General features: G+C 41.9%; 1 protein-coding gene across 4 annotated transcripts in view; it reads right to left on the bottom strand.

Moving 5' to 3' along the window:
* Positions 1–16,271: 16,271 nt before the first annotated feature.
* Positions 16,272–25,838, bottom strand: part of LOC137541041 (signal transducer and activator of transcription 5B) — a 349,270-nt gene continuing 339,703 nt past the window's right edge. For all 4 annotated transcript variants that reach the window (XM_068262188.1, XM_068262187.1, XM_068262190.1 and 1 more), the window contains 2 exons: positions 21,264–21,362; positions 16,272–18,971 (listed from right to left, as the gene is read on the bottom strand). In XM_068262188.1, the coding sequence (XP_068118289.1) occupies positions 18,842–18,971; positions 21,264–21,362 (229 nt within the window). In that variant the 3' untranslated portion in view covers positions 16,272–18,841. The remainder of the gene's footprint in view (positions 18,972–21,263; positions 21,363–25,838) is intronic.

Here is a 25,838-nt window from a genome sequence, read left to right as displayed (position 1 = left end):
GTGTCTACACCCTAACAAAACTCTTTGAAATTAGGTGAAGCGCTCAACACCACAGACCACATGTCACATAATGCAATGGCAAATACACAGCATGTATAGAATTAAATGTCAAAACAATATCTCTTGTTTCACAGATATATATAGCACTCAACAAGAAACAGTCCACCTATGGAAAGAGACAGATAAATTGCGTTGCATTAATCTTTCAGAGTCCACCTGGACTTAGGGGGAAGAAAATTTATCCTAAATCATAATATATTCCTTGTATTTTGTCCACAGCAGGATCCAGAACCATTATAAGTCCACAATTATTTTACTTGAAACTTGATCCTATTTTTTAGCTCCACTCAATCCAATAGTCAGATAAAATACGCTTACCAGCAGGTGTGGCTGACTATATCACAAATCAGCAGGCAAAGCATGTATGTATTGTAATTCCTCGTAGCAGATCACCTTCTCCCTGAATAATGCTCAGAGAAACAGGGACAACATAGCGTGATCCAGCTTTAGCAATACACCATAACACCATAAGTGCTCCCTGCGTGACTTCAAACAGTGTGACCCCCCAGTGATATATGGATACGAACGCACGCTCACCGACTGAACTGGCTGATCCTGTGATGACCAGCTACAGCGCTTTCTTGTATACAAGATCCATGCTTCTGAGGAGTCGCTATGGGCGACGAAACCGGTCAAGCGCACGCGGCCAGCAAACGGGGAAAGAGCACCAGGGGATACCTGAGGAACCAGAGGGAGGCCAAAGGACCAGCGCAGCTAAGCCGACCCAGTGGCCCACGTTTGGGGTAGAGCCCACTAAAACTCTGTGCCTTAAACAACGGACACGTTTGTAATTTTGCATTTCGTTTAAAATTAAAGTGTTTTTACAATTTTACGCTATGGGAGCTTTGGTTATGCTACAGCAAAGTGACAACAGTGGAGGAGAATCCTTGAGTGGCAGGGGGCGGCCAGATGACCCCATAGGCGCTGGAGACCCATCTAATAGAGGGTCATTTGTATGCGGTGAGTTCCCACTGCTTGGGGTGTGGTGGAGGTGAATTCCCATGAGAGGTGGTCACCACACTCTGAAAAGCCATTTAGGAAGAACTCCACCTCAATTGTATTGTTTGATTGTCTTACATGAAAGAGAGAGACACTTGCTTGAATAGTATCAAAGTGCGCAGCTATTTGATGATTATGATGACAATACATACATGCTTTGCCTGCTGATTTGTGATATAGTCAGCCACACCTGCTGGTAAGCGTATTTTATCTGACTATTGGATTGAGTGGAGCTAAAAAATAGGATCAAGTTTCAAGTAAAATAATTGTGGACTTATAATGGTTCTGGATCCTGCTGTGGACAAAATACAAGGAATATATTATGATTTAGGATAAATTTTCTTCCCCCTAAGTCCAGGTGGACTCTGAAAGATTAATGCAACGCAATTTATCTGTCTCTTTCCATAGGTGGACTGTTTCTTGTTGAGTGCTATATATATCTGTGAAACAAGAGATATTGTTTTGACATTTAATTCTATACATGCTGTGTATTTGCCATTGCATTATGTGACGTGGTCTGTGTTGTTGAGCGCTTCACCTAATTTCAAAGACTTTTTGGGAGTATACAACAAATGTATGTCTTTTTGAAATTGACAGTTATCATGTCTGCTTCTAGGAGGTAAGTCCACCACTGCCTCCCAAGCATTTTTAAAAATTTTAGTTTATTTTATCCTGTTGGCGCCTCTGTTCCTTTTCTACGAATACTGTGTCCACCCCTGGTGGAGGGGTGTTTTACCCCTTTCTTTTCGATCTACATACAGCGACTTCTTAATCATGAGTGAGAACAGGCCCGGCGGATCGCTCAGAAACAGCCGTATCAGTCCGCCGACAGTGCGTACACACGCCGGACTGTCGTTGCCTCCAGTCCGGCGTGTGAACGGACCTTTATTCACACTCTAATATTGACCCATTTCCTCTACATACTGCACTATTAGGCTCCCGGTGTTCCTTTTTGTATGCCTATGATATAAGAACTGAAACAATGAAAAGACACACAAGAGACAATGTTATAATGGAAAATACAATTTATTTCCGAAATAAAACTCACAGATGCACAAAACACACATTTTAATCTGCAGAATAAAAGAGAAAATAGAAGGGAAAAGACATTTAAGAGCAAAGGGCAGGCAAACATAAACCAAGAGTCTGAGGAAGCTGATATGTTTCAAACATTCAGAGCAGGAAAACAAAATTCAAAAAATGTTAGTAAGGAAACATTAACCCAAGGAAAAAAAAAATATTTCGGAGGGTACCAGCAGGAGGCACGTCTAGTACTATCAGCCTCTGCTCATTAACTAATTAAAAATATATAATAAAGCTTGATTTTATCACTACTCTATATTTTGACCAACTCACAACTAACAAGTGGCTGTGGCTCTAAGCTTGTTTTAAATGTGTGTTGAGTTTTTAGATAAAACCTTGTGTCCTGCTAAAACAGAAATACTTCTCCCCTTAGTAAGGTAATCTTTGAACACTGTGGCAACCATTCTGAAAATCCCAATGGTTAAAAAAACAAAACAAAACACTTTAGAGGATGGCTACAAATCTACACAACATGTTTAAGGGAGTATGAATTTCTGCTTTGTTAAGGCACACCTAACCACAAACTGTGGCAGCCTGTAAAACTAAAAGGTCCACTGAGATGTCTTCTGTTATATTATCTTGCTTGATTTGGAAATATAGCATTTCTCTCTGTCGTAACCTTAGATAAAAATCCAACATTCAAAAAAACATCTTGTATCGTATATGGAGAGCTTTATTTAAAAAGATACATATGTACAATATTTATATCCATGTCCTGAGTGCTGCGTTTTCAGCCTTACCATTTTTTTTATTATTTTTTTTTAGATATTTTTTCTTCTTTTTAAAATCTCTATACAACATTAAAAACCGTGAGGAATAAGATGTGCGGGTTGAGAAGGGGAGAAACCAGCATCGGAATGAGACTGCGTGACATAAACCATAGAGATGAGAACTGGTGTGACCTAGCCCTATTCCAGCAAAATGGAACATTCCAGACTTCCCTGATATTTGGCCTGTGCTTGTTATGTGAACCAGCCCAGTACGTTTTTGGCTTGTCTTTATTCAATCTAAAAGATAGCAACACTTTACTGACTAAACTTTTTTAAATTTGAATTATAGAAGATACATACAACACTAAACTTTATTTCGAAACCTAATAACTTGGATTGATAATCACGCAAAAGCCTTCCTGTCATAAAACTACAACCAAAATTATTATATACATATACACAGTAACAAAAAAAAAAAACAACTTCAACAAAACAGTATGTAAAATGTGAGATGGGACAAACTGATAGGGTTATGGTTTGGCCCAGTGATATGTCATGATTATGGCATGAAGTCAAGCAGCTTGTTGACTACAGTGAAAGGATAGCATATATTCTCCGTGGAAACGGTAACCTGATGAATTATGTGGTAAAGACTGAGGGTAGGTGTGGGATGTGATCAATAGCTCTACTGTACAACATGTAAGGATTGTATAAAAAAGAAAGGCACATTTATGAGAGGATGTGGATTACTGACCATAAAAACAAAAACAATCGAAAACCACAGCCCAATGCCCAACTGCAGTAATAGTACAGGACCCTACCAAGTACATGCAAATATCTATATGCTCCTAATCTGTAAAAAACAAAACAAAAAAAAAACCAACAGCACTTTTATAAGATACTACCTCGTCTCCACAGGGGAAATTACTACTTGCAAAACATCCTCAACAAACAACACAAAATGCTAACAAACTTACAACAGCTGGTCATATCAAGGCTCCAGTTCCTGAGAAGACTCATTAAAATTTACGACCGTGTTTACCTGCTTGTAAAAATGTGGAGATTCTGGGGAAGGTTATACAGGTCAGTTCCATATAAAAACATATCTAGAGGCATCCAGAAAAAAAAACATATTGTGATCAAAAAAGGAGTATAAGTGCAGGCACTTACCTCCTAAACACCTAGTAATTAGTGGAGAAATTTGAGCACAAAAAACGCATTTCATGAGTTCAACCAACTTTAGTAGATAATATTGTGTGGCCATACGTATCACCATCTGACCTTCTTAATTCTACCCCACAAGGCTACATACATAGAACATAGCAATATCTGGATGGGGTATAACTGGGAAACGATTTAGCCATATATGGCTGTTCAGTCTTACCAAAACAAGATTTACTTGAAATATCATTTTGGTGCAAAAAACTATCAGTTTATTTGTTGTTTTTTTTGTTTTTGTTTTTACCAATTAAATGGGTGTGCTCGTAGTTGAAATCTGTACTACCTGTATAAATTGTGCAAGAACTCCATGACCTTTGCTGGAATCACAAAGACTGAACGAAAAAATAACTAATGCCAGTCTACATAACTCTCCCCCCTCCCCCCTAATACACACACTATCCTCTTGAAGCTACTGTAATCCCCAGGATCCTGGCTGGAATTCTGTTTTTATGAGGCGTGCTGTCATGTAATTACAGTGGTCTCCCCCCCCCCCCCCCCGGTCACTTCTGGAAGGCAACAATTACGCCCGTCTTTCACCCAACACAGAGAGAGAGAGAGAACAGAGAGACTAGGTAGCTTATCGACTACCCTATCCTGGGTGGCTATGGTGGAGGTGGCATGGTATTGTGGGACTGGCACTTGTATTTTTATGATATGCTATAGGGGGCTTGCCACTCAATCCTATTTCCTGCGGGAGGTAAATATAGCCCAGGGACGGCTCACATACTGTATAATAAGATACATCACATTGAAATTTGTTGGAAAATGTCCCTTGGCATTATCTACCAGCTCAGTAAGGGGTAACAGCACATTGTTTGGTGTGCATCTGGCTGCATGGCTTACACCTCCTTTGAAAACGGAGAGATATTCCTGTCTCTGAAGGAGTGTTTCATGAGCTGTAAACAAGCCCTTTCTCTGGGCTTGGTGGCAGTCTACAAATAAGAGGGCATCTGGAAACATTTCCTGTAAATTCTAATGTTTATGTAGCACAAGATACACCGATCTACCACATGGTTGCTGAAAGCCTGTCTACAAATGGAAACTGCAGAGTTGACCTGCAAGTCTGTTGTCCTGTACTCACACAGGATGAATTTCCTACTTGACATCTGTAGGGGTTTTAATTGGTTTGCTGTATCGGGGCAGCTGAAGATGTCCCATACTAACTGTGTATTACAGAAATGTGGACAAGCTTGGGATAAAAGCTATAATTTCTGAGGTAGGTGGCTCAGTCATTGGGTATGCTTTATATCATAGCAGTAAAGTGGCATTTGTGAGGCTTAGAGTGGGATCCAAAAATGTTTTTTGCTCTTTTGCATAGTTAAGTTCATGTTGTATGTTAGAGTGAGAATTCTGTTAATCTTAGGAGTCATTCCTCACCCGCAGAACAGTTATAAGAATGTCATTAACATATCAATAGTATCATCTCATGCTGCAGATGGATTAGTAGATTTCCATCAAAGAATTAATTAGATAGATCTCAGCTCATTCATTATTATTATTATTATTTTTATTATTTTTTACAAAGTTGTAGGTTGTGAAGAACTTGAACTCTTATCTGAAAACGACGATATAGAAGTGGGTTACTATTGATATCCATTGAGTTCTATGAATGTTTACACAAGACTTCCATGTCAGTCAGATGGCTGATACCAAGCACCTCTCTCTACAGGTCTATTTTTTAAGGTAAATGGGAAATCCCAGCATAAACAAGCGTATTTACAATGCAAATATACCGAATAGCATTTTCTATTTTAAGTAACTGCGTTTGCTGTAACCTTTGTGCCTTTATTATAAAATATGCATAATGTCATAATATAGATACAACATTTTTGTAGACAGCAAAATTAAATGGCTTAAACATGAAATTCACGAAATTCAGGTTTTCTTGATGCCAGCATAATAAATGATAACGTGCAAGTTATACTTGCCTACCTTGCAGACATACAGAGAAGAAATGTTTCAGAGTTATGGTCAGGGGATTGTCCATTACTGTACGCAGCCAATCTGACGTGCTAGTTTAGTTCTACAGATGGCCAACATAGAGGGAAGTGTAGCATGCATATTAACATTTTCCTCTATAATATCTAAAGTAGTGGGTATCCTAGATCTACTGCATAGGTCTAAGAAGATAACTAGGAAAGAGCTTAATTGCTCCTACTCAAGCCTACGGGTAGAATTGATTGTCCAGTCTGAATGTCCCCTATCATTTGCTTTTTTCAGTAAGACATGAATATCCCACTAGTCACAGCCTTTGTTACAGACAAGCGCTTACAACTGGATGATCCAAGCATGTTCAAAGGAAGAAATCCTGCAATAATGATCTTTCAGCAACCCCAACACTTCTGTATGTCAGTAAGTATCTCATGTCCATGACTAATATCCGTGAATTCAGAATCTTTGAACTTAAGTCCTCCAGCACACTCCTTCAATGACAACAGTTGTAATAACTGTTAACCTTATATAAAAAAAAAAAAAAAAAGTGTGCAAGTTCTGAAAACAGGAACCTCTGAAGTACTTGAGGACTGAAGCTGAAAATTGCTGCTACAAATCTGTACAATCTAAAAAGGATTCTGCGGTAGTTTTGGCCCTGAGGAAAGCCGATAGTAGAATATCGGTAAATTGAATCACTGATCATCTACTAACGCTTAACCTAACACTATTCTAACTTGAACCCCACCCACCAAACTCTATTGCTGCCCAACCCTAAACGACCTCTAGCAGTCTTTACCGATACGAGTGCCACCTTTGCCACTAAGCTCACCCTCCGCCAATATCTGTGCTGCCTAATTACAATATTTATCAGGCGCCGCCAGGAACCAAATTGCCCACTGGGCCCTGCTACAGCCGGAATTAACATTGCTGTCTATACAGTGCCCATTTTACTGAAGCACCGCCAGTGCCCAAAATACTTGCTTCAGCTACGAATCACTGAACCCCAGGGTTATATAGGGGGCATCCGTGGGAGGGAACCAAGGAAGGATGAGAAGGTTGGCCATTTACTGTTTAATTCTTATTTACGATTACAAACAATCAGGTTTGTAAAATAGAAATCAGTGATGAGCGAAAATGCCGATATTCTTATTGTGAAAATAAAGTTAAAGTGGATCTGAGCTCAGAACTTCCTCTCTGCTCTAAAAGATTAGGCAGAGTATGAGAACTTGTTACAGTGCATAGAAATTCCTCCCCCCCCCCCCCCCCCCCAAAAAAAAGCCCTGAAAATTGACTGAATGAGCTTTCAGGGAGCAAAGGATGGGTTAAAGCCTCTGTTTTTTCCTGTACAGCCAGCTCCTGCTAGCACCTACCTAGGTGCTGTGAGTCAGGACTACTGATAACACGCTACTACAGATAATTAAGCCCAATCTACACGATAAGATTCTTTGTACGATTCGATCACAATTCTATTTACGATCCTATTAAATCCGACATGTCAGGATTCGATTCAATTCGATTTGCAATTGCAGAACAATCGAATTTAATCGAATCGAATCCCGATCGGACATATCGGGTTTAATTGGATCGTAAATAGAATTGTAATCGAATCGTACAAAGAATCGTATCATGTAGATGGGGCTTTACAGTCAAATAAACAAACACATCTCAGTGCAGCTGATTTCTAAGCATTTCTGTGTGGAATGAACACTCTTCAGTCTGTTCTTTGCAAGTGCTCCGGACCACTTTAAATTAGATTTTTAATCGAAAATGTCTACAAAAATAATTTTTGACATTTTTTGCAGTGAAAATAGATTTATCTTTTTTGTGGTAAAAGTTTTTGCAAAAATTTGAAAATACAAGCCATTTTCGTGAAATTTTTCTCTAAACCGAAAATAGCATTTTCGATGCGAAAATTACTTTGGCGAAAATTTGCAAGCAACACTGATAGAGATAACCTAGAAACGAGCACCTGTGAAAAGCATTCAGCGACAGCCGTTTCCATGTTTCTCTAGTCATAGGATATCTCTTGCTATTGGGAATACGAGATAAGAGTCTAACTTTATGACAAACATTTATCCATCAAACACTTATTCCTTCCCTGAGAAAACCACTGTAGGTCAGACAAACATTTGCTGATGAAAGAATTGTGAGATATAAGAGAACAGCATTCCATGAAGTATAGAATGAAAACAATTGCACTGGCGCAGGCTAGGACAAAATCCCCTTTCCCTGTGTTCCCTATGGTATGGGGAGTGTCAGGGAAGAGACGAAAAAGGACCATGATCATCTTAGCATATAGTTTAAGGACTTCTATATTCACATACATTGTCAAAATGGCTGTGAGAGAATTCCCCTTCCCGGCTACAAAAGTGTACTGAGGTTACACAACTCTAACTCAATTATCCTTCATATAGCTAAACCCCAAGAAATTTCTCACCATTTCAGACATCCCGGTTTCCAGCTGAACCAATGGTTGTAAGCCACCAGCACGTCACAATCTGTGTCCCTAAGCTACAAATATGGCTATTCCGGCAGTTACTGAAAAACAGAGTAGGTGAAAGATGCTGTAAATTCAAACCATAAACCCAGCTGTCATAGACAATACAACCAGGGATGCTCAAATCCGAATTCGGGTGAAACCCGGATAGTTACTATCTGGATTTCACCCAGTAAACCTGTGCGGGCTGGTCGGGGGGATTCAAGCTTACCTGTCTTACGTCTTATTCAATCCGTCCCTCAGCGCCTCCCACGATGCGTTCCATGCGGCGGTCATGTGACTACAAACACTTCCTCCTTCAACCCGGAAGGAGGAAGTGTTTGTACTCACGTGACCGCCGCATGGAACGCATCGTGGGAGGCGCCGAGGGACGGACCGAAGAAGACGTCAGACAGGTAAGCTTGACCCCCCCCTGCCCAGGTATCTGGGTGAAATCCGGATAGCAACTATCCGGGTTTCACCCGAATTCGGATTTGAGCATCCCTGAATACAACCCTTTCCGTCCCACCAATCAGAACGATTCCCACAAGTGTCCTGAACACAAGAGCATGCAGTAGCAGTGCAATGCAAAAGTTTGTCTAGTGTACAAATTTAAAGGCTTTTGGCAATGGCTCTTAATATAGCAAAAAAAGGGCTTGTAAACATAGCCATGTGCTCAGGATGCATCACAGATCATTGCGCAAGTTCTTTGGGTGACAACAGTCAAAGATCACACATTTTGATTATTTTCAAGCAGTATTGCCCAACAGTCAGTGTTCATCAGCTGGCTAATATGGAGGATGTCCTCTTCAATCCCTTTCAAGAATTACAGTTGCCTGGCTGTCATGATGACCTTTTGGCTTCATACATAGAGGGAGGTAGACTGGCACCAAAAATGGCTCCTTCACCCCAGTAGTGAGGTAGACAGTTCAGAGGTGTGCCACGACCTATAACCCCAGTATACCAACTGGGGCACAGTAGCAGATTAGATGGATAGGTCAGCGCCACCAAAATGTAATTAAAAGCTCTTTATTATAGTTCTTTCAAAATGCTGTCATATAGGCAGCAGCAGGATATAAACACAACGCCCAAAACAGCGGGCTGTTGCTGCGCATGCGTTTACATTCTGCTGCTGCCTGTATGACACCATTTTAACCCTTACCCTACCAACTGATTTGTCCTAAACATGAACATCTACTGCCAAGCACTTTTTAGACATTTTGCACTCATTAGGTTTACTTAGGATTTTTTTTTACAAGAAAACCTACATGAAATGGAACATCATATATATATTTTTTTTACGTAATGAATTGGGCTTTAACACAAACAAAACTGTGTACTTTTTCGGGAGATATAACAACATTTTTGAGTGAAATGTATTTTTAAAAAATGACAATTTTTTTTTAAGTTTTCTGTTGTGTTTTTTTATTCAAAGAACAACTACATTTACTGACAAAAATTTCACTGTTTGTAAAAGCCCTGATTCTGCTGAATCCACCGATACCAGATATGTATTGGTATCCCACCTTTTTCCTGTCCACAACACACTCCAATAATAGAACAGCGTTCATAAAGACCAGCTTTGAGCTGCCGGTGACTTACTTGACACGCAGTCAGATTCCCCAGAAAGCTCACAGTAACCCAGGACTCCTACCAGTGTGCTGAATGACAGACAGTAGCACACAACCAATAGGAAGAGCCTCCCTGTCCTGCTAAGTATTTAATAGGCTCCGATAGCTTGAACGGTGGGACTTCAAATTATATCAAATTATACATTTGCTAGAGAAGAGTACATGAAGGTAGGCTTCCCTGCATCCCTTTAGAGGTGCAGGGAAAGGACTGATATACACAGAGAATCAGAGGACTGCAAACGGCAGTCCATCTAAAGCAGGGGTCAGGAACCTTTTTGGCCAAGAGAGCCATAAACACCACATATTTTAAAATTTAATTCAGTGAGAGCCATACAATGTTTAAAATTGGGACAGTAAGGCTCATGTCCCTGTTGCCATGGTGATGTGTACACAGTTGACCTTCTGGGCAGCGGAAGTGTCAGACATGTCTTCAGCTTCTCTTGGGTTTCAGCAACATCAACAATTTTCCCCCGCGAGCCAGACAGGAGAAATACCGACAGCATGCACCATTAGCTAGTTGACTTGGGGGTTGATTCACTTTGTAGGACGAGGTCCCAGCACTTTGGCCCAATAGGTTGCCTGTCAAGCGACAGGCAGCCTATTGGGCCAATGAAAGTGTGGGGATCTCGTTCTACAAAGTCACTGGACTTGACAGGGTTCAGAGTGGGACATTGGAGCAGTCGTTCGTTTTGGGGTAGTGCGTGTAAGTTAGTAGTGCATGCTACAGCAGTAGCGTGCACTACTTTGAAAATTTTACTTGCACTGCCACACTAAGCTGCGCTGCTTGAGCAGTGAAATTTAGTGAATCAAGCCCTACTGATTTGTATGTGAGCCTGATGTAGCCATCAAAAGAGCCACATCTGGCTCCCGAGCCATAGGTTCCCTACCCCTGATCTAAAGGGATGTTGGAGATTTTTTTTTTCCACTGTTACATCCGCTGAATGTGAGGATTACAGCTTTGCCTCTCCCTCTGTGCTTGGGGTCATGTGGCAGGGCGATCAAGAGCCTCTGCTTGAAAAGGAGCAGAGGAGCTTGCTCCCTAGGCGCTTTATATGCTGTCTGCAGCAAGGGATCGTTGCTGTACATAGCAAGAAGAAAACAAACCAGTAAGTGCCAAAAAACATACAAGGTGCGTTCTTGGCAGTAGGAGCCCTTGGCTGCCAGAATGTACCAGGTACGTGCTTGGCAGGCAAAGGTTTAAAGCGGTATTGTCACCATAAAAATTAAATTTCAACAGCAACTGGTCTGAGTGTATTAAGTGATAAAGATGCTAATCCTACATTCGAAACTTGCAAAACTTTCTGCTGCTATGGTTTGGAATTATCACATACTTTAGGAGCACTGGCCCTAGTGCAGGCATGGGCAAACTCGGCCCTCCAGCTGTTACGGAACTACAAGTCCCACAATGCATTTGCCTTTATGAGTCATGACTGTGACTGTCAGACTCCTGCAATGCATTGTGGGACTTGTAGTTCCGTAACAGCTGGAGGGCCGCGTTTGCCCATGCCTGCCATAGTGCCAAACAGTGCCAAAAAGTTGAATGCTGGGAGTTCTTTTTATCTATAATATATTCCTCCTCTTCCATTTATTTCCCTGCCTAGCTGATCACTTGTGTTTACAAGCAAGGCTGATGTGACTCAGTGATTGGATGTGTAAATAAAATAAAAAAAGACTCTGAAAGGAGGGCAGCTAATGAATACACAATGAGCAAGAGAAAGGAGGGGGGAAAACAAGAGTCAGGGAGGATATGATGTCAGCATTAGCTTGACAAGATGGCCACTGCCTAGAATTGGATTTTCTGCTTTTCCGTTGTAAAATTCACAGGAATCATTACGTGGATAGCACAATACATCTGTTATGTAAGTAGAACTAGTATTTATCTACTTATATAGGTGTTTTTTATTTCTAGGTTAGCATGGGTGTCGCTTGTTCTTTAAAAAAGCTTTTAAAGAGACTCTAAAGCGAGAATAAATCTCGCTTCAGAGCTCAAAGTTAGCAGGGGCATGTGTGCTCCTGCTAAACCGCCGCTATGGCGCCGCTAAACAGGGTCCCTTCACCCCCAAACCCCCCTCTGCAACACTTGGTCGCAGACTTGGTCGCTCCTGGAGGCAGGGCTAACGGCTGCAGCCCTGCCTCCAGTCGCGTCTATCAGCGGTGCATCGCCGCCTCTCCCCCGCCCCTCTCAGTGAAGGAAGACTGAGAGGGGCGGGGGAGAGGCGGAGATACGCACTGACAGACGCGCGTGGGGCAGGGCTGCGGCGGTTAGCCCTGCCCCAACCAGGGAGCGCTCCACGGCTGTACGGAGGAGATTTGGGGGATCAGGGACCCTCGTTAAGCCGCGGGATAGCGGCGGTTTAGCAGGGGCACACATGCCCCTGCTATCTATGAGGTCTGAAGCGAGATTTATTCTCGCTTCAGACTCTCTTTAATTACATTTTGGTGGTGCCAACCCATCCATCTAATAATTTTTTTGCTTCAGGCATGGCCGAGTCATCCACTTACAATAAACCTGCAGCCAATAGAGTGAGTTTTCAGTCAGTACAGCTGATCTGCATACTTGTTGTAGGGCCAGTGATTCAGAAAATATTATAGGGGGAGGATCACACTAGTAACCAGACAAGTAGGCCATTACTTAAGACAATATATTAACCTCCATATTTCTCTCATTATGGGTTTCCTTCAAGGTGAACGAGTTCCTGCTAAACATATCCTTCTACTGTGTAACTGAAAGCATCTTCTTTTCTTTTTGCTTTATCTGATACCTAACTCACCTAAGGACGGGACAGAAGGCAAAGATGACAACTGTACCTCACACAATGCAAACGTTTGTCACAAATACTAAAACTGTCCAGAGATATGAAGATGTCTGAACGCAAAATTTAAATAAAAATTGATTAGATTTAGGACATTTATTTAGAAGGACTCTATAGAAACAGGACTGATCAGCTTAGCCTAATGCCCCTGTTGGTACAGTCCAGAAAAGAGAAGGAACAATGTGTAGACACTGCAGATGATAGCTTACCAGAAGGAAACAATAGCAGCCAGGAAAGGTTATTCAACCTGCCCAATCACTTTCCCTCCACTTGTACTCAAGCCAGTTGTATCTGCAGGAGACCAGCAGATATGACATCATCAGCCAAACTGGGCAACTGTAATCTCAAATTAATGGGAATCAATGGCTAAAAAAGATAAAAATCTGCAGCTGAATGGATTAAACTATAGTATGACCACTATTAGGGCCGGTTCAGATGGAAGGCTTCCCGCAATTGTCCCCGGCGTTAAACACGGCAGATCCACCACATTGTAAGAGATAAATACCGGCATTTAACGTGATTGCTAATTAGATACATGGGAGCGTTCATCTCAAAACGTTCACCGCTGATTGCCTTTGTTTGGTCAAACGCTGCTGTCAATCAAATTTTACTCACTTGGACTATTAAAGAGACTAACAAAATTTTCAGCCTTATTTATTCTATCCTATTAGTTCCTACACCTGTTCTAATGTGGTCTGGCTTGCTGCAGCCTTTTCTAGTTGCACTGTCTCTGTAATAAATCTAATCTTTCCTTTGTCAAGCCTTGTCGATGCAGAGAGGAATGCACTGCTCTGCTGTGATAGGGAAAAGTTATACACACCTCCTCCACACCCCCTGCAGGCTCTGTGTGTGTGCTGTGTGTATGAGTCAGACAAGGTCTCTGCTTACAGCCAGCGTCTGCAAGCTCAGGAGCTGTCACCTTGTGAACAGCTGCGAGTACAGAGAGATCAGTTCAGAGCTCAGACAAGCAGCTAAGGCAACAATTGGTGTAACATTCCAGCAATCAAATCACGTTTGAGAGGAGCCTCTGCAAACAGGCACCTGCTCTGATGATGTATTTTCTGTTTGGCGGCCATCTTCATTGTTTACAAAAACAATGAATAAAACAGTGATTTTATCACCAAGAAAGCAGCGGGAAGCATGTCACAGAGGGGGCTAGGAGAAGACAACAAACAGGCTGGTATGTTTATTTATATAAGATTTTCACAGTACAGATTCTCTTTAAATGCAATGACATATGTCAAACTAGCTGACCTAAGCACGTTTAAAAATGGGCTCTAGATCTTTCACTGTCGGCCGCACGTGCACCCGCCCGTCTCCTGCCCCGTCCTGCGTCCTGTCCCAACGGCTGTGTCGGTGCAGGACATGCGCAGTAGCGCAAAAGCACTGACACAGGGACAGGACGCAGGAACACTTGTATTTTATATACAGAGATGCTTTTTTTGGGCAGTAGCAGTAAAGTGTTTCATTACAACTGATTGAGCCGTTGGAAGTCATCCGTCTGAACCAGCCCTTAGGCTTTTGCATTGAGGTGTACACTGTCCTGTCCTAATAAAGCACTTAATTATACTGCGTTTTTGGCAGCTTTTTTCACCCACTGATGTAGCCATAAGGAAGTGGCGTTAGTTATTCTATGGCCTATTTATCAATTACTACAGACATCTAAAATGTACCAAGAAAAGTAGCTCTGCTACACTGGTCCTTGGTTGACAATTAATACATATCTGTAGTGTTGGTCCATTTGGCATATTCGAATTTAGAACCTTGTTTCGAATTCTGCTGATCTGAACCTGATTCTTTGTGCATGCACACCCTAGCAGGGGCTAAACTCACCCTTGTCGCCGCCCTCATGTTGTGTTCTGGTTCTCACATACGTCACAAGGAAGTATAGCAGAACTGTAACGCAACATGGAGGTCAGCGCATAGAGGCGGTGGCAAGGGTAAGTTAACTCCCCTGCCACGGTGCACATGCATAAAGCTAAGGTTCAGATCAGCAGAATTCAGAACAAGGTTCCAAACTCAAACATGCTGAATGGAACAACACTACAGATCTGTGCGTCACAGTGTTATCTTTGTAATTAAACGTTTTTGTGTACCTATACTTAGGTGTACCTCAAAGGTCTTAAAGTGGACCTGAACTTTTGTACAGGACAGAAGGAAAACATATAGAAATGCAGCCTGTATGGATTTAGAGAGTTCAGCCTCTCTAATCCACCCCCCCCCCTTTATCTGTGACTAATCACAAGTTGTAATTTAATCTCGCAGCTGTGTTAGCTGCCTGTCACAGCAGATAGCTAATTGGTAAACACAGGCTGTTAACAATATGTCTGCTTCCATGAAAGCAGGAAGTAGATACACTGCAAATGTATGGCAGGATTTGTATCAGCTGTAACAAATACATGTTTTTCTTTAAAAATTATGCTGTTGCTTATCTTTCAAAGCAGAGAGGAAGTTCTGAGTTCAGGTCCGCTTTAACATAGGATCTGAGTAAATAATGCATTGTACTTGCATTACAAATTTTAGCCCTATTTTAAGATACTGGCATGCCACCCCAGTACAGACCGTAAAAATTGTCATGCTGTGCTCACACTGATTGTGAAGTAACTACTGCGTGTTTTGTAAAATGTATTCACAAGACTCCCTGATTGTAAATTGTCCTTAGGAACTTCTCGTCCCTGTGCAATTCAGCACATAATGAGTTACAAGCACTGGCCAATCAGGAGCCAGTTATACTGTAAACAATAGTAATGATATGCCACTGTCTCACAAACAGGCTAAAATCCACAATGTAACTATACCGTAATATTCAGCATTGCCTTATTTTTCAACATTTTAACCACACTTAAAGGGAACCTAGACTGAGAAGGACATGTATTTTTCCTATTAAAATAATACCAGTTGCCTGACTCTCCTGCTGATCCTGTGTGTCTAATACTTTCAGCCACAGCCCCTCAACAAGCATGCAGATCAGTTCCTCTGACTGAAGTCAGACTGGATTAGCTGCATGCTTGTTTCAGGGGTGTGGTTCAGCCACTGTTGCAGCAAAGAGCTCAGCAGGACTACCAGGCAACTGGCGTTTAAAAGGAAACATCCATATCCCTCTCAGTTTAGGTTACCTTTAAATAGAATATGCTATCCCACTAAGAAGATGATGAAAACACCTGAGACTGTGACCCTTCCCCTTTAATAGATGGACACAGTGCACTATGACCATCAGAAAGCAGATATCACTGAGTATCAAAAAAGATTAGCAGCTAATATTTTTCAAAATCATAGGTTAACACAGATATATCTATATATTTATAGCAAATTGTTAAATCATTTTATAACCACACACATGCCTTGATAAGCTTATTAAGGTACTTTTACTTTGCTCTGTTTCATATATCTTAAAATGCGGCACAGTCCAATAATACTGATGGTTAACTTGTGTGTGATCCATGTTAAAAATGATCTGCTTCTGTGAGAGGGTGCGGAGAAGTACTGAGCCTTGCCCAGAAACAATTGAGCTAGGCAGCTGTAATTGTACATATTCCCCAGGATGTCAATGCACTTGCGCCATTTGCCCTGCATCTGTCCCTGCAAAAAATAATGCTTTATTAGTTGCTTCCAAAACACTCCCAAATTATTGTCCCTTTAGGTTTTTTTTGAGACTGGGGAACAGATGATACAAGGGGTCAGGTCGGGTGAATATGATGGATGGGTCATTTTGTGTAATACCTGTCACCTGCAGTGTGTGACGAGGCATCGACATACAACAGAATGACACCTTTGGAGAGTTTCCTTACTGTTTTTCCTTGATCTTCTTCCTCAGCATTATCAAGAAATAAGTTATATGCTGCATTGATGGGTGCAACCCTTTGGGAGATGCGCAATGAGCAGAACTCCCTTCATATCCCCAAAAATGGTTGCTATTTGCTTCTGCACTGACCTTTGCACACAGAACCTCTTTGACTTGGGGAAACCGCAGTGCCTCCATTCCGAAGGGCTCTTTCACACAAGGAGCTGTCCCGTCCATTTTGACGGAATGCACCTAGGATGCAGTTAGAAAGGGAACATGAAAGTCTATTGACTTTCATGTTACCTTTCACAGACAATGCGTTCCAGAGCGTTACGTTGGAGCTTCCTGGGAGCTTTTAATCATCTAGCACAAGCGTTTGATCATCCGGCACAAGTGTTTTTCCATTGTGTGTATTAGAACTAGTGCCGCTGATTTGCGTTGAACCGCATCTTCCCGACATCATGCCTTAAAGAGAAACTCCAACCAAGAATTTTACTTTATCCCAATCAGTAGCTGATACCCCCTTTTACATGAGAAATCTATTGCTTTTCACAAACAGACCATCAGGGGGTGCTGTATGACTGATATTAAGGTGAAACCCCTCCCACAAGAAGCTCTGAGGACCGTGATACTTTTGACAGTTTTCCACAATGTAACAAGGTTCACAGACAGGAAATAGCTGTTTGCAGCTGTCTACATAACCTGCCCACAGTAAAAATGTCACCATGTAATAAATGTCAGAATGTAAATCGGGGAGACTAAAGATTTTACAATGAGCAAACACTGACAATCATTTATACATAATTATTGTAAAAATGAAGCACTTTTTTTAAATTACATTATTTTCACTGGAGTCCCTCTTTAAATCATAACGTGTGCATGAAATCGGGTTTGTGCATGCGTTAGCGAGTGTGAAAGAGTCTTGAGACTGTTCCTTTGTCTCAGGATCATAACAGCAGATCCATGTGTCATCATCAGATACCAGTTTGTCCAGGAAATCTAATTGCTAGCAAAATGTTCCAAAACAGCCACTGATGTCTCCTCTTGTTTGGTTGTTACTTTGCTGCAAGCTTTCTCATTTCCAAGTCATTGTGGAGAATGGCACTAATCTCTTACGTGATATTCCCAGATATTTTGTAATACTTTTGGTTGATGTATGGTCGGTCCTCCATGATCATGTCATGGATGGCTTTCACATTTTCAGAGACAGGCCTTAAAGCTGGGTTTCTCACCATCAACAACGAACTGGCCAGTTTTAAAATTGACAACCTATTTGTTGCATAAGAAGGGCCACTGTCACCCAAAGTTTGTGATGTTACATGATTGATCTGCTTTGCACCTTTCCCTCGGAGAAACAGGACCTTGATTATGGCCCTATGAACTTCTTTGGAGATGCTGCAATGTTAACTTTGGACCGAAAAAAAGGTTGACATTATACGTAGATGATTTTTGATCCTAGACAATTTACAGTTACCTAGCTCAATGTTTTCTGGGTAAGGCTCAATTTTTGTCAGCACCCCTTCGTAACAGGTTTTTTTTCTTTATCTAAATTGCGTATCTGCATTGCTCATCTCTGTGCAAACCTTATAAGTACTTCGGCACAACGAGAAGAGAGTAATGGACTAGTGAAAATTTTAAAACAAAGTAAAAATCATTCATGAATAGATAATTATAAATCAGGGCCTCATTTTAAAAACACTTAAAATGTTCCCCTCTCTTTTGTACACTTTCCAAGCTGGGGCTCAGATGCAGAGATAAGCATTCTACATAGATAGCAAAGTAAACATACATAAATGACATTAGCTGAAACTGATTCTTTGCAGACCAAGGCCCTAACACTGCTTGTGGAGTCTTCAGCTTCCCACTCTGCAATGTTTCACAGTCCTCTCAAGGTGTGCAAGCTTTATACTGACACGAAGATAAAATCCCCAAAGGAAATTAGCTTACATAAAGGAACAGGGGGTAGAAAGCATGAAAATATACTGTTTTGTTGACAAAAGGTACCATCAAACAAATGAAAAAAAAAACAGAAGAAAATAACTACTTGTTATCACCATGCACAAAATACCAAAATTTCTTGTGAAAACAATTCACATTTTGAGTATTGGAGGCAGTGTGGAGGGGAGGTGGGCATGTCAGGACTGGGCATGAGGTATCCACTGGCTGTTGTCCAGAGGTCTCCGGAGAAGCTCTTCCACATGTCGGGCCACATCCATGCTGTCATCCAAATCAAAGTCTCCATCGGGATCAAGAACGGAGTCAGGGCTTTGGGGAGGAAAAAAATAACATTACAAACGTTGGGTATTTCCTTAGCACTGAACTTAACCTCAAAGTTTTAAGGTCCTTTTTGGTCATGAAGATATAGGTAAGGGTTAGAAAAGATCTTTAAGCTGTCAGTAGATCATGTGGTTGGCTTTGGCAGACATGCCTGGATTACTCACCTCAGCACAACCTTCAGAGAAACTGAATGAAGACTCTTCCTTCTGTACAGCCCCAGACAAGCGCTTGTCATTGGGCTTCGGAGGGTCCCAGTGCTGGAATGGCTGTGGAGGGGGGCAGTGGAAGACTCTGGAGGATCGAGAGGCTTCCCTCTACCTAGGCAAGTACCCATTTGAGGCACATATTTTCGCTACACCTACACTTTAACCACATTAAAGTAGATTAAAAGTCCATATTAACTGAAATAAAAAATAGAATTTATGAAGAAATTACTTTTTCAGCCTACCAATCCCATTGATTTTAGTGTTCACTGCCTGAATTTATGAAAAAAGCAATATGAAAAAAAGAAAAAAAGTATCTGGTTTCCATCTCAACTGTTTCTCTGTGATGCCACAAGTGACAATTTCACCTTCATAACAAGCTGTATCACTGTGTAAACTCTTTAGGCAGGCAGGGAAGGATTAATTTACCTCCTACTAAACAGAGTGGTTTTATCGTAAGTTGCGTAAGTAAGTTGACTGGTGACATCGCCCGCTATGTACGACGCTGTGTAGCAGACGACGTGTTGTGTTGCTATGCGGGGAGGCGGATGGATGACGGAGTGGCGCAAGCATGACGCCACGCTTCGGGTGGGGGAGTGACGTAAACAATGGGAATGAAGTAGCAGGGGGTGAGCTGGTTTGCTGAGTGGATCCCTTGCGGGTTGGAAGTTGCAAGCCTGCGTACACACACCGGATTATTGGCTGAGGCGGTCATTATCAGCTACCTCAACCAACTTTAGTCAGGTGTGTGTAGGAGCTTTTATATGAACTAGGAAGTTGCATGGTAGATGAGCTCTTTTTCTGTATCTACATAGAGCTGTCAGGGATCTTTTACTCTACACACGAGTTTGCTGCAATTTCCATGTGATTTTGCCAAATTCTGCATCCTGCATTTTCGAAATTGCTGCAGGACATTAATCTGACTATAGTAGGATTTGATTTGATCCTCTGACAGTCAGCGACATGACTATGTACTCTGTAAAGTGCTGCAGAAGATGTCAGCATTCTATAAATTCATAATAATAATGATAATAATAATAATATGGTGGCATACTAGGAATATGGTGGGACATTAGTTGTATCGTGGGATTGGATTGTGAGCACCTCTGAAGACTGTTAGTGACATGACTATGTACTCTGTAAAGTGCTGCAGAAGATGTCACTGCTATATAACCTCCCTCCCTCAAACCACACATATATAACCCCCCCCCCAGTAGCCCCATAACTATTGATGGTCAGTCAGCACTGATCCATGCGGGTACATGTGAAATAGACAAGCTTGGAGGGACACCTGTACTACCATCCACCCTTCCTTCCTTATCTGCAGATCTCCCCAGGGCTGCCGCAGCACTGATCCATATGAGGACATGCAGGTTTTACATGTGTCTTCTGACAGGTGGCCAGCCATATACACTAGCTGCTCAGAGCTATATACCGATCTCATTACAGTTCACAGCATTGTGCTCCGTTCTGGCGGTATGACCCCCAGGTAATCCTGTCAGTCACTACCAGTCGAGGGCTTCTGCGCATGCGCAGCTTGGCCGTATGTGTGCTCCTGTCCCCTGGAGCGTTCTGCGCCTGTGCTGTACTACTGCGCAGGTGCAGAACGCTCCAGGGGACAGGAGCATGAGGAGGGGTGCGCACAAGGCCCAGCCATGCATGAGCAGAAGCCCGCGATGGCCCGGATTACTGGGAGTCGTAGCGGCTGAATGGAGGGATCTAAGAGGACGGCGAGGGACTCAGTGCTGCTCATGGGGCTGGAGAAAGCCCTGGGTACGTATAAATTAATGATAATGAACCATCTCAGGTTCACTTTAACAAAACAGGACTGTACTCGACCCAGTGGGTCCAATAGCTCAGAGAAGCTCTTTTGCATAGAAAACTAGGGTTTTTTTTAACACTTCCTGTACTGGAAAACAATATGAGACTCCTTTTTTTGCTACTAATGTTCTATTTCCTAGCTTTACTACACATACAATACTAATACATACATCTAATACTATCTACAAAATAATATGGTATTACATAAACCAACACATATCACAACACATTTTCCTAAATATAATCTGATACTCACTTCTGAGGGTACAGGTTATAGTGTGACTGAGTACAAACTGCAGGCGATGGTGCCTGGTCCATGTAGCTGTTTGCTGGCATTACATCAGAGGCAACAAACCTTTATGGAAAGAAAAATAATGAGTTGAACATCACTGTTCCAAAGACTTGAGAACACATTTTACTTTATGTACTTCCTGAAATAAAATGACTTCCTTGTACTGAATCAGACGTATGGGAAGAGAAGTAGTTTATTTCCTCAATTTATGAGCAGCATGAACATGTTACAGTTCTACCAATGCAATGGTTTGCCCATTTCCTGCAAAATATTCTTATTTTAGTTGTGGGAACACGGAGAAATTAGCAGTGCTCCTAATCAGGCTGCAACTAAAATGACTACCAACAAATGTGTGCCGAGCCTCCTAGAGGCTAAATACACACCTTGGGCCATATGCAATTCACTTTTTCTCCTGACCTTTCTCCTATTAGATAATTTTCATCTTCTCTTTAAAATAACATTTTACAATTGAAAGAGTACCCAAAAGTTGGTGAAAAAGTACTATCAAACTTATTGAGTATTTTCTTGCTTGCTCATGATTTAAAAAGGCATTTAACGACAAGGGGCCATATGCAATTCACTTTTTCTCCTAGGTGTTATTTTTAAATTTGTCGCTAAAATGCCTTTTAAGCCACCAGCAAGCAAGAAAATACCCAGAATAATTCTGATAATACTTTTGCACTTGCTTCTCAGTACTTTTTCAGTTGAAAAGTGCTGGAAAATTATTTAAAATAGAAGATGAAAAATTATCTCCTAGGAGAAAACATAGGAGAAAACTGGAATTGCATATGGGCCCCGGTGTGAAATATCGCCTAAGAGAAAATGTGAATTGCATATGGGCCATTGTATTCAAAATAGATGCAAACTATGCACTAAATCCTAAACTCAGATTAAAACTGAACACAAACTGAAATAAAACATGGATGCAGCTAGCCATAAGTATACTTACATTTCTATACAGCAGGAGGAGGAGGAGGCAGCGCTTCTTAACCACTTGATGACCCAGCCTTTACCCCCCCTTAAGGACCAGCACTGATTTCGCTGATCTGTGCTGGGTGGGCTCTACAGCCCCCAGCACAGATCAAACACCAGGCAGAGCGACCAGATCGCCCCCCTTTTTTCCCCACTAGGGGGATGATGTGCTGGGGGGTCTGATCGCTCCTGCCTGCGTGTAGCTGGTGGGGGGGGGCACCTCAAAGCCCCCTCCACCGCAGGATTCCCCCTCTCCCTCTCCTCCCTCCCTTCCCCGGAACGGATCTGTCCTGTGCAGCCACTAACAGGCTCCTGCCTGTCATGTGACAGCGATCCCCGGCCGCTGATTGGCCAGGAATCGCTGATCTAGTACAACGCTGCTACTGTTAGCAGCATTGTACACATGTAAACAAAGCGGATTATTTCCGCTTGTGCTTACATTTAGCCTGCGAGCCGCGATCGGCAGCCTGCAGGCTATTCACGGAGCCCCCCGCCGTGAATTGACAGGAAGCAGCAGCTCGCGCGAGCGGCTGTTTCCTGATTAATTAGACTGCAGCCGCTGGTCCTGCAGCTGCCACTTTGCCGACGCGCGTTATGAGTGCGCGGTCGGCAAGTGGTTAAGGCAGGCTGCATCTGGTTGACTAACTGCATGGATGTGCAGAGCTTGTATTATAGGCAGGTTACACAACTTGCATTCAAAACAGATGCAACAAAATGGAAGATGTTGGCTTCCAAAAACAGTGTTCCGTGCTAGACTCTTCCCCCGCACTGAGGTATCCTCATGGAAGAGACCCTAACCTCTAACAAAAAACAGTGTGAACCTGGAGGCAGCTGGCTATAAAATGGTTGACACATTTTTTGGGGAAAAGGGAAAAATTGGCAGCGCTCCTAATCAGGCTGCGACTGAAATGACTACCAAAAGAGGTATGTAGAGACCCCCAGAGGTTCCCATTTTAGTTGGTGCAGCATTTAAGTACAGAATGCAGTGTTCTCCCCAGGCTCTTTTAGCCGGGTGCGTCACCCGGCTAGTTTTGGTGAGCACCCAGCTATCATCGGCTCACCTCCTCCTATGCTATAAGCAGAGTTGTGCAAAGAAGCACCAGCCCTGCATTCTCTCATATTGCCCCACCCGGCTACTTTTTCACGCCACCCGGATGGAAAAACATTCTAGGGAGAACACTGAGCATGACTTGCCTATTCTGTCACTGTACCTGTGCACACTTAACCGCTTCAGCCTTCAATGTTTTTTCACCTTATGTATAATTTCAGCGCCCCTACTATTCATTCACCAATAACTTTATCACTACTTATTACACTTAATTGAACTATATCTTGTTTTTTTCCGCCACCAATTAGGCTTTCTTTGGGTGGTACATTTTGCTAAGAATTTTTTTTCTCTAAATGCATTTTAATGGGAATATTAAAAAAAATGTAAAAAAAAAAAAATCATTTATCAGTTTTATGCCATTATAGTTTTAAAATAACACATGCTACCATAATTAAAACTCATGTATTTTATTTGCCCATTTGTTCCGGTTATTACACTCTTTAAATTATGTTCCTATCACAATGTATGAAGCCAATATTTTATTTGGAAATAAAGGTGTTTTTTTCAATTTTGCCCCCATCACTTTTGACAAGCCCGTAGTTTTAGAAAGTAGTAATATACCCTCTTGACATGCATATTAAAAAAAAGTTCAGACCCTATGGTAACTATTTTTTTTTTATTATTATTGTAATTTTATTTATTTTTTTATTTAAAGTTTTATTTGGATATTTTTTAGAATGTGGGAAGAAAGGAATTAATTTTAACCAGTTCAGAACCATAGGCTTACACCCCCCTAGTGACCAGGCAATTTTTTAGGGCCCGTTTCCACTTGTGCGAATCTGCATGCATTTTTCTGCATGCAGATTTGCATAACCAATACAAGTGAATAGGCCTGTTTCCACTTGTCAGAAATCCTGAGCAGTTTTGTGTGCAGGAAAAATTTGCATGGCAGAGCCAAGGCAGTGTGCGATTCGCATACAATGTATTTAATAGGAAATTCGCATGCGTTTTCATATGCGAATATTTCCGCGAATTCTTGCGTTTTCGCATAAAATCAATGTAAAAGCACACAGGCACTACTGACATGTTTAAATTCGCATACTTACCAACATACGTGAAAACATCCGCAAATTCGCGGTAAAATTCACATCCGCATGCATATTTGTTTTTGATTTTCCGCGACTAATTTCCACCGCACAAGTGGAAAAGGGACCATACAATTTAGTGCTCTGCATCTATAACTGCTCGCTGCAGATCCATACAACTAAGCTCGCAAGTGAATCCCCCCCTTTTCTGCCACCAACAGAGCTTTCTGTTGGTGGGCTCTGATCGCTGCTGCAATGTTTATTTATTTGTTTATTTTTTTAATTAAGTTCTCTATTTTATATTTATTTTTATTTCCCCCTCACTCCCTCTACCCGACAGCCAATCACGGGGATCCTCTCTCGTAGGCATCAGCTTATGAGAGGAGATCGCAATCGGAGCCTGTCCAAAGGACAGCCGGGTAACACGGCTGTCCCCAGTACAGTCTATCGGCGATCGCTGCTGGCAGACTGTTGACAGAGCAGAGCTCCGTCACTAATGCAGGGATGCGCACGCATCAGCGCACATGATCCCTGCTAACCTCCGCCCACCGCTCTTGACGCCTTTTGGTGTTAGGCGGTCCTGGGGCTGCCACCTCCCTGACGTTAGGCGGTTGGGAAGAGGTTAATTATTCATGTGCAGAACTGTTTGGAAAAATAAATGTATGTAAGTGTAATTTTACTATTTGGCCAAAAGATGTCCTCGCACATTACTTTAGATTACGTACAATTAGTAGGCTAAACAGGAAGTAATACGTGGATGTGTTACTTACGACATCACAATGATGCAGGCATCTCATTGATGCCAGCGTTCATTGACATGGGGACTTAGCTCAATGAATGGGAACTGTGTTCCACATGCATTGATCACCGGGTGAATGGGCAGCTATGAGTACCCCCCAGGGTGAATGCGCGATCAGCCACGGCAACTGTTTTTTTCCATGGAAGTAGCTCCTACATCCAGCATCCTCTCAAACACACTTAAAGAGGAACTCCAGTGAAAATAATGTAGTAAAAAAAAGTGCTTCATGTTCTACCATAATTATGTATAAATGATTTAGTCAGTGTTTGCTCATTATAAAATCTTTCCTCTCCCAGATTTACATTCTGACATGTATTACATGGTGACATTTTTACTGTGGGAAGGTTATGTAGCTGCTCCTAGCTGTTTTGGCTGTTAGAGACAGCTGTAAACAGCCATTTCCTGTCTGTGAACATTGTTACATTGTGGCAGTTTGCCCAGAGTACTGCGGTATTCAGAGCTTCTTGTGGGAGGGGTTTCAGCACAAAATCAGTCATACAGTGCCCCCTGATGGTCTGTTTGTGAAAATCATTATATTTCTCATGTAAAAGGGGGTATCAGCTACTGATTGGGATAAAGTTCAATTCTAGGTTGGAGTTTCTCTTTAAGGGTCTTACCAGAGAAGTAAAACTGCT

The sequence above is a fragment of the Hyperolius riggenbachi genome, chromosome 12 (assembly GCF_040937935.1).
Source record: "Hyperolius riggenbachi isolate aHypRig1 chromosome 12, aHypRig1.pri, whole genome shotgun sequence".
Lineage (NCBI taxonomy): Eukaryota > Metazoa > Chordata > Amphibia > Anura > Hyperoliidae > Hyperolius > Hyperolius riggenbachi.
Note: the sequence above shows the minus strand (reverse complement) of the source record. Positions and strands in the feature narration are given on the sequence as shown.